Source organism: Haplochromis burtoni, unplaced genomic scaffold, assembly GCF_018398535.1.
Source record: "Haplochromis burtoni strain Fernald_Lab_line unplaced genomic scaffold, NCSU_Asbu1 Contig_32, whole genome shotgun sequence".
Classification (NCBI taxonomy): Eukaryota; Metazoa; Chordata; class Actinopteri; order Cichliformes; family Cichlidae; genus Haplochromis; species Haplochromis burtoni.
The window spans coordinates 742,748-752,949 of NW_024582393.1; the positions used below are offsets into that span (position 1 = coordinate 742,748).

At 40.7% G+C, this 10,202-nt stretch overlaps 2 protein-coding genes across 2 annotated transcripts in view; one reads left to right on the forward strand and one right to left on the reverse strand.

Moving 5' to 3' along the window:
• Nucleotides 1-387: 387 nt before the first annotated feature.
• phf13 (PHD finger protein 13) lies at nt 388-6,760 on the reverse strand. Its single transcript, XM_005918551.3, has 5 exons — nt 6,308-6,760; nt 5,373-5,474; nt 3,670-3,849; nt 3,159-3,570; nt 388-3,062 (listed from the first exon to the last, which is right to left on the reverse strand). The coding sequence occupies exons 1-5, from the start codon at nt 6,350-6,352 to the stop codon at nt 2,830-2,832; spliced, it is 972 nt and encodes a 323-aa protein (XP_005918613.1). The 5' UTR covers nt 6,353-6,760; the 3' UTR covers nt 388-2,829.
• A 773-nt stretch (nt 6,761-7,533) lies between these two features.
• LOC102306772 overlaps nt 7,534-10,202 on the forward strand; it is a 13,400-nt gene continuing 10,731 nt past the window's right edge. Inside the window, exons 1-2 of the mRNA XM_005918554.3 lie at nt 7,534-7,832; nt 9,226-9,704. Coding sequence (XP_005918616.1) covers nt 7,655-7,832; nt 9,226-9,704 — 657 coding nt within the window. The 5' untranslated portion in view covers nt 7,534-7,654. The remainder of the gene's footprint in view (nt 7,833-9,225; nt 9,705-10,202) is intronic.

Below are 10,202 nucleotides of genomic sequence, written 5' to 3' on the forward strand. Positions count from 1 at the left end.
GGTGTATTGAAAGGGAGAGCTGTTATACTGCTCTTTGGTTGGGATTACTCTTTCAGCGTCCATTTTGCACTAATTGTTTGTAGTATTTGTCTTATGTTGTTTTAAGTGTGATGTAAAGGTTTCTTGGTCAAGTCATCTGTCACCTCTGCTCTGGTGCCACCCTGAGGCCTGCAGAAAGAGTGCTCCCTGCTGTTACATTCCAACCCATCATCCAAAATGACTGGCCGTAGTATTTAAATGTTATGAATGGTTTCAGGAGCCCGTTTGTGTGTCCTGTAAAGACAATAAACATGATTAAAAGATGTTTGGCATTTGATTACACCCTCCAGAGTCACAGAATACACTGAAGTTTTATACCTCACCCCGCCAAAAAGAAAAAAAATCAAGTTAAAATGGTAACTCTTTATTTACAGTAGTTTACAATAGTTTCACAGAAACAGTGTGCACCACAGAACAAACGCTTTCTCAGTAAGAGGATAGAACAACCCAGGTTCAGATTAAACAAGCTGTATCACAATGAGCTTTCCACCCCCCCTTCCAACATTAATTTACACTAATGTCTTTAAGACGCACACTCAAAATTATGAGCTTGTGTCTGAAGGCGTCTTCAGATTCTCTTCAAGACAAGCATGTCCTGAGAAACAGCAAAAGTGATTTTAGTTCTTCAAATGTCTTAAAAACATAACTTAGGCGACTGCTGGGTACAAACCAGTTAACCCACATTTGTAAATACCAGGAGAGTGCACAGAAGAGTTTAATCGTTCAAACTCTTGGAAATTCTTGTTCTTTACACAAAAAAACCCCCCAAACAAACATTCTTCGTCTGTTTTAGTCGTTCCCTGGTCAACTCTTTGATTCTGCATTATAAAACCCCATCACAGACAAGTATCCAAGAATCTGAGTCTAAAATCTGTCACTCTACAGTATGGCTTTTATGCATTTATTTTTTATTTATTTATATATATATATATATATATATGTTCAGAAACACACAAGTCCCAACAGCAGATGGCACATGAATAACAAAGCTTAAAGTTTTTTTTAATCCAAATGGGAGCAAGTTTTCCATCAATGGTACTCCACATAGAACCGAATACTGCAATGCAAAAGTTAACGGGAGGCGATTACTCACTGAGATCTGACCTTCTGCTCTGACCTTCCAGAGACAAACCACTACTACCATGGTACTAGGGGTGCACTGATTTGAAAATTCAGAATCAATACAGAATAAAAATCTGACTTCCATTTTTTTATGTTTATTATTATTATTATTATTATTATTATTATTATTATTATTATCATCATCATCATCATCATCATCATCATCACTACTACTGAGCATTACTCACTTTGGGCCAGGATGACAAATGAATCGTTATAACAGGGGAAGAAGAAAAAAAAAATCTGTATGCTACATGTCAGACGGCAAGTGTAGACAACAGCCCCGATTCTCAGAACGTTGTGCAGAGTTAAAAGTGTAAAAACAACTCAACAGGGCCAACATGGGCCAGTACCGGTGTGTTGCTGACACATCAGTGCATCCCTACTTGATGCTTTGCAAAAGACTTGAAACCCCCCCCCCCCCCCCCCAAAAAAAACAACAAAAACATGGAGATTGGTTCAGACAACTCATAGCAGCAGATGCATCGCCAACACCCTTATTTAAACGCTTGCGTGCATAATTTCAACCGGAAATCTTCATTGAAAACTGAAGATTTCTGGTCTGACACCATTCCAGTTACAGATACCTTTTTTTCACCTGTCAGTACTGCAAACAGGACTGTGGTTCCCTTCTATAAATATATTTGTCTCTGAAAACTTAGTCAAGCGCATCAAGTGGTTAACTAAAATCATACTGACCAGATATAACAGGATATACTGAAAACCTGACTTTTGTCATTTGCCGAACTTTTCTTTTTTTCTAAACTGTTATATAACAATTTCTTTATTAGGAACAAATGTGGTCAGCGAAGAACACTGTTTAAACACGTTGAGAAACAAAGTGTGAAAGCTTCTGTGTATGGCTGAGTAACGTGTTGATTCGGAGGAATACCAGTATCTGGAAGACAAGATCTTGGTTCAGCTGTATGAGCTAATGGCCTCAATGATATTCTTGAAAATGTCTTAAACAAGAAAAGCAGAACAACAAACTGATGATGCAGATGCAGACTCTAGCCTCTTATCCTACATCTTTGTTCTATTCGATTATACCTCAGCTTAATACTATAGCACCATCTGAAGCAATTGACACCAGCCTCAACTTGTTTTCCTGTTTTAAATGGTTAATTATGTAACATTAATAGAGGCATCATAGAGAAATTAAATCCAGTTTAACCAGATCAGAAAGACACACCCGTCTCTGAAAGAAAGGTTAGGTGGATTTTTTTTTTTTTTTTAAAAAAGTGCAAACCATTTTTCCCACAAATCCCAGCATGCACCATAGTGGGTGGCAGTTGTGAGAATTCTCTCAATATGGCAGTTCAAAATGCTTCCAGTGTTCACGAGACACCAAGCCCCAAAAGTAGCGGTTTGTTGCTATGCTAATGTCATCTACAGACAGACATCCATTCAGTGATTGCCTTACGCGCAGAGTCTGTAGGAAGCAGAAACAAACCTTAGTAAATCTAAAATAGCACTCAAATTGTTCTCAAATGGGATAAGGGCTCGGGATAGGTCCACTAAAATGTTTGTAGAAAATATGGGTTCATGGTTGAACCTTGAAGGAGAGAGACTGAAGGGTGCAAGACCTGAATCTGAGGAGGAGGGGCCAGTCCAGTAGAGGGTTAAAGTAGGAGCGGTACGGGTCAGAGTTCAGGATGTGGCCTGGGGTCAGTCCAGCATGTGTTTGCGTGGGCCTACACGCGAGCGGTGGGAACGTCGAGTGTCTGGAGGTCCGTGTGTCTCTCGGCAGCTTTGGCACACGTATGTCTCTGGCACGTGACTCTTGCGGATCTTAGCGCACGACAGGTGGATCCAGGTGTTGCACTTGTTACATTCGATCATGGCGCGTCCCGCGAAAGGCTTCATGCAGAAACATGTCACCAGGTCCCACGAGTCATCATCTGAAAAGAAAGGAGACAGAATACACTGAGCTTCCACTTTATTCATTCATCAGTTTTTTAAAACATTTAAGCATTTCTGACCCCAAAATCTCTTACCAGAGTCTACCATTATATCCTCATCCTCCCCTGAGCCATCTTCGTCTCGGAACACCACCTGCTTTCCCTGGCGGAACACCGTTCTGTTTCCTGAAAAGCCCTCCACCTTCTGTATCTTTACCACCCCTTCCTCAAGGTCTCGTCCGTCCCAGTATCGACGCTCTTCCTTGGGTTCCTCTTTGCAAGGGGACGGGCTAGGCACGCACTGGGGGTGGAGGGGAATGCTGATGTCATCTTCTGGCTCTTCTTTGATTGTTCGGCCGCCAAAGGAAAGCGGGCACTGCAGCTCTGGGACTGCTAAGTGAGCCCCACGTTCTTCAACAGACTGATGCTCCCTCTCCTTCCTCCTCTTCTTCTTCTTCAGCTTGTCAGCTTTCCTGCGATCATCTGGATGCAGGGTAGTGATTGTGTGCTGCAGAGGAGAAAATTTAATATCCATTTGAAAATTATAACAAAACTTTTACCTGGTCAGATTATATAAGGTTGATGATGTGACATAAATCCATCTTACATCTTTCTTGGCGTGGCTGGACAGAATGGATCCTGGCTGTGGACGCTTCCTGCTCCTATCCTGGGGGCCCTTCAGGGGGCGTTGGGGGCAGGAAGATGCTGGTCCTGGGGTCCAGCCATCACTGTCGGCTGTGCTGCCTGTACTGTTTGGGGGGCTTGAGCTACTACGCAGTGGAGAGTCCTAAAATAATAAATGGAAGTGCAGGGGTTAGTTCACTAACATAAGGAGATGAAGTAGGCTACTAACAGGTAAAAAATTAATACATTTGCAATCACATGACCATAAAAATAAATCCCTGAAAGGAAAGCGAACGAGTCATCTGTTGATGGTGAAGAAAAGGAAACAAAGTCATCCAACGTTAGTTATGATAAAAGTAACTTCACATAAACCAGAGAGAGGGATGTCACATTTTATTTTGGTTTTACAGAAAATAGCACTAAAAACAATGCTCTACTTTAGTTGCAGCAGTGGAGAATAACAGAACATTTGATGCTATCAAGGGTGTGTGTCACTTTACAGGAACATCTCTACCACCTGGTGCTTCTTATCTAGTCTGAATAAAAAAACCAAACAACAACCCCCCCCATTGCGTAACAAAAGATACACTGTTATCAAAGGATGCAGCTCTACATCCTTTGATAACAGGACATGGCTTCCATGTTCTAGACAGTGGAGGAGCATGTGTTAAAAAACAAAAAACAAACAAACTGTAATTAGACTAAAATGAATGTTTTCAACAAGTTAAATGCATATAAATGTGAATGAATGACCAGCATGAACAAGGCTACTTTCCATACAACTGATTCAGTTAACCTAGTACATAGTAACATCACAGATGGCTGTATGTGTGAGAGAATAAAAAAAAGAAAAGAAAAAGAAAAGATATATAAAAAAAACCCGACAAGGGCAAAAGAGACCCATGTATTAAGCCAAGAGTCCATGTAAGTGCAAAAAGAAAAAAAAGAAGATAAAGTTCTTAGTTGAGTATGTGTAAAACTAAAATAAACACAGGCAGAGAAACTATAAAGCCAAAAGAATCTGTTAAAGTAATCTCCCTGTCTGGCCATCTCCTTTTTGGTCCCCAAGATTAGCAGAAGACGATAAAGTCTCATGTCCAATTTAGCGAGTGAATAAAATTCAAGAAGATAATAATAATAAAAAAAACAATAATGAGTGGCAGCAGTTGCATTAAGTCATTTTATAACTGACAAATAGACCACAGGTTTAGATTACTTGAAGTTAATCCACAGTGGATATGCGGATATGCAAGATCATCTGTAACTGATCCAAATAGTTTTGTCAAAGAGCAGCTCCGGTTTTAAAATAAAGCTCATGATTAAAACAGTCTCGCCCCCCCCCACCACACACACACACACACACACACACACACACACACACACACACACACACACACACACACACACACACACACACTCATATAGCCTCAGTGACAGGCTTTGGTTCTTGATTATTTATCATTTTTACAAACATTTTGATTCTGTGTAGATTTCACTTCTGCTGGTCAAGACTAAATATTTTCCTACTTTGTATGGTTGTTTGTTTACATGCGGAAATATAATGCAACTATGTATAACACAGGCGATGCTCCTGATTAAAACATTTAAGAAACACCGTTATAGCCGAACTAGACAGATGCTGATGTGAAGAAGAGTGGACAGCCACCGACCGCCTGGTTTTCTTACCTCTTGGGGGTATGGGATGTAACCGGCATATGCCAGAACAAAAGTGCAAAACTTGTTAAAATCCTCCACTGTCCTCCTCCTCCTGTACGGCGGACTGAAACCCTGAAACACAATCATGTTACTGAAGCATTAGCTGCAATAAACCTGCACTGCCAGATATGGCGTTGATATGAACGAGTGATCGCCACACATCCTCTATTGTACACGGTGGGAGAAACGGCGACTAACACAGGCAAAAGTTTGCTTCACTACGCCCACGCACACACATATTTATCTATAGACATGAAAGTGAACCTTCATGCCAACCCCCACCGACAAACCCAACTAAAAACGACAGCTAATGTTAGCTTGGTCGGCTAGCGGTAGACCGCAAATAACTCACTAGCTACTGCTAACCAGCTAGTGTCACTATAGTTCAATTAACGGACAAAACAACGAAGCCGCGCGGTAATACATATTACAGACTATCAAGGAATAACAAAGTGCAACAAAAGCATCATTGTCCGCCAGCTGTTACATTGCGAAAAATCCAGATGGCGTGAATATGATGGTTAGTCAGCTAGCTTTAATGTTAGCATGCTCCGTAATGATGATGGAATGTTTTATTCTCCATGAAGCATACAGTAAGGCTAACTCGCAGATTTCGTGAAGTACCGTTTAAAGTGGCATTAATGACTCATTTTCATGCGACATGTAAAGTTTTATTTATAGAAAGCTGACAGCTTGTTCTAATACCGCGGGAATGTTTGGTGTGTATAACTTGTCAAATTTTTTCACTGGCTAATATTATATGTCAACATTAGCAGCAGCAAGCTAACGCTAACTAATCAGCAGCTGCTAGTCACAGTGACAACCTCAAATAAGTTGACATTTGCTAACGTCGCTAGCCGTGACTGCAAACTACTCACTGTCAAACAATTATATAAAACACTCACCTCCGACTGAAATGCATGGGATGTCGATGGGTTTATGTCACCCATCTTTACCGAGTAGCCGACAACCTGACGGCTTTGGCGATAACCTGGCAGACTGTCGAAGCTGGCAATCCGATGGGACCGTAAACACTGAAGTTATTTAGCTTTTGCTTGCTAGACAGCTAACGGTAACGTTACCTATGCTAAAACTCGAAGCAACAGTGTTAACTCAGTTTGCCACAAGCAGCAACGATAACACTACTTGGACTCGCCTACAAACGCTAGTCCTATCCGCTCAAAGTTATAAAATGTAATCGCCGACTATCAGCAAACGTTACTATTGTATTTCCATCGAGCTGTCCGGCAATTTGTCCGTTTGATCCAGTTAACAGAGTGCTGAGGAGGGTGGGGGAACGGTACACTTCGGCTGTCACCAGCTGCCTGCCCCTTGCTGCTTCTTTTTCTTCTTCTACTCATTCAAAGTTATTTATTTAAGGGAACGACGTTGTGGATTAGCGCCATCTTTGGTCAGTAGTGTGAAGGGATAAAAGCAGGCCTGCTTTAAAGGTCTCCTACATTTTAACAAATTCTCTGCTTTGGAAAATATGCATGGAAACTCGAAGGCCCTAAACTAATCGATCAATACTGACAAACAGTTTCATAAAAGCGAGGCTTCATTATTTAGTGAGAAACATAACAGATAAAAGCTCAGGGGTCGATTCCAAGTGCTGGACTTGCATTTCGATCTTTTCACTGGAACTGTCAGTATGTCGTCTACAGATATGTTTATGTAAGTAATGGGATGTCATCATTAGGGCCAAAATAAACTGATCACAGACAAAGCATACATTTTTTTTGGAGTGACAAAATCAACAATCTGGCAACACTCTTAAAAAGAAGGAATGCACTGAGCTTTATATAAGGAAAACCCTTTAGAACATTTAGCCCATTGAAGAACACCTAGTTCCACAAGGCGTGTCATTGTCATTGTCATTGTCAAAAACCGAAACATTTCAACTTTTTTTCTCAAATTATTATTTTGACTTCAATCTTAAAATTTCTTAAAATAACATTTCGACTGTAATCTCAAAATGGCAACTTTTTTTCAAAATATTATTTCGACTTTAATCTTAAAATTTCGACCGTAATCTCAAAATTTTATTTCCTCTTTAGTCTTTATAATCTGTACTTCTAATACTCCTTGTAGATTGCGCGCTGTCAGAAGAGGGCGCTAATGTAACCCACGAAATCCACCGAAGAAGACTTTTCCTACAGGAAGTCGCCTTTGTGAAATTCCGTTTGTTTTCTTTTGTTTGAGCGTGTTCACGCGAATGAACTCAGGCGTTGTGTAGATAATAATAGTTCAAAATGTCGAGCGTTAGACTCCAGGGCTTTCGGAGCTTTTTGACTGAACGCCTCACCGCCGTGGCCATGGAGGTGTTTGGTGAAGTTGAAAGTATCGTCGTGGAGTGCTGTGAGGAAAACAAGCGCCTGCGGGACATTCTGCACATGGTCCTCAACCCCGAGATAAAGTTACACAGGATAGGTTTGTTGCTTTTGGATCCTTGCGTTTCCAGTTGACTGACCTGTATTAGCTACACTTGAAGAGGAATTGTTAAATTAAAGCATTGCAAGCTTAATGCGACACCGTGTGTAAATACTGTAGGACGTGTGTGTGATGGTTGCGTAATTTAATGCTTTAGTTAGTTAAGACTAATACTAAAGGGCCCCCTCACATTATAAAGCTGTTAAAATTAACTTTACCTCGATTGGCCTTTACCACTAAACTACTGCGGACATGTTTCATAGGTAGTAACCCATCAGTCTAACACATACAAAATGACCAGTACCAGGTAGGACCCCATTTAACCTTAACAGAACTGCTTTAATTCTTCATGGCACGAATTCAGTCAAGTGCTGGAGATATTGATCCACAAAAATACGATAGCATCACACAGGTGCTGTTGTTTGTCTGCTGCACATCCACGTTCCCCCTTCCACCGCATCTCAAAACTGCTCTGCTCGACTGAGATGTAGTGACTTAAAAGGCCGTTTGAGTGGAGTAAAGCAATTGTGATGTTCAAGAAACTAGTTTGAGATCATTTGTGTTTTAGTACTAAGATGTCTAAAACTGCGCCATGAAACCGTTACATCCCCACACGGTTACACCACAACCAGCAGCCTGAATCATTGGTACAAAGTAGGAAGAGGAACAAATAAATACTGAAAAAAGCCAAACAATAACATTTTTAAGTTATCTAAGTGACTTATATATCATGTTTAACCTGAGTAGCGAAAGATGGCGGTGAGTTTGAAAACGATTTGCCGGATGTCCGGTTTTCTCACCGGCTCTAGTGAGCCTTGAACCCCCCCTCCAGCTATCGAGCTGGTGGGGAACTGATGTCTCTGAAATGACTAGTTGACTAATCGTGGCAGCCCTAGTACAAAGCATGATTTGGATGTTGGAACAGAAAAATAAATTTTTCCAGTCTTCTGTTGTCCACTGTTGGCTAGCCTCAGTTTCCTATTATTGACTGATTAGAGTTGCATCTAGTGTGGTCTTCTGCTGCTTTAGTCCAGCTGCTTCAGGGTTTGATGTCTTGTGCGCTTACAGACACTCTTCTGCATACCGACACTCTTGTGTTTGGTGAGCTTTTGATTAGGTGTACCTAACTGAGTGGCTGGTGATTGTGAATAACTCAATAACAGCTGTTCTGCATGGTGACTATTGATCCCCCCCCCCCCAACATGGTAAGAGTCTAAGGATAGTTGAGATAAACTGTTTCCATGTCTTATGTGTTCACTGACATGTCCACGTTGACATGTTAAAAGAATCTCAGGTTAAGGGGCAAGTACCATGACTCAAACTAAAGCAAAACATATATGATTACTATGTAATGTATTCAGTAATGTTTTTTTTTTTCTATTTCCTATGACAGATGTTAATAACTACGCTGGAGAACAGCCCTCAGAGCCTAACACCGGGGTGGACCTTGAAATATCAGAGGGCCTCACTACGATAGCTAAAGCAGGGAAAATAGAATATGACTTAAGTTGGGATCAGCGACAAGTGCTGACTGAAGCTGACAACTTCATTACACCAGTCTGTGTTAAAGAAGAGCATATTGAGTGTGACATAAGTTTGGAGCAACATCTGGGGCTGGGTGAAGCCAACAACGATTTTACATCAGACTGTTTTGAAAACGGATCAAAAGAAGAGGAAGAAGAAGACATCACTGACACAAACCAGATTCATGTGGCAGGTACCAGACTTGAGGCTTCAGCTAATAGCTCAACTGATGAAGCAGCTGAAGATGGAGACTGTACCTCAGATGAGTCAGAAGCAGATTGCCAGATTGAAGAAGGGACAAGTGAGAGCCACATATTTAAAAAAGGCTCAGAAACTTCAAACACAAAAGTAAGTTTTGGCTTCTTAAATCTAAAATAACTTTGCTGAGAATCCAAAATGCTATTCCTAACTTCCCAAGGTCCCACACACACCTTTCAGTAAACGTGCACCAAAAGTAGACAATTGTCTAAATGTTTATTTTATTGGGATTTATTTTTTCCTTTTATTTTCTGATGCTAAATAGCCAAGCCTGGAACTACAACCATTTCCCCCCTAAATCAGACACTCAATAAAATAAGTAAACAAAAACAGAAATCAATGATTACAGCTTATTAGATTGACAACACATCAGCAACCTGAGAGTTCCTAGAGATCTGCAGGTCTTAATGCTCAATTCCGATTTTTTGATCAAATCCAATTTTTTGTCTTCTTGTTCACACTACATATAAAATGTGACAGCAAATGCGCTCTAGTGTGAACCCTCAAAGTGATCTGCATGTGCAAAAGAAGACGTCACACATAGAGCAGGGCGATATGGCCAAAAATATTTATCACGATATATATTTG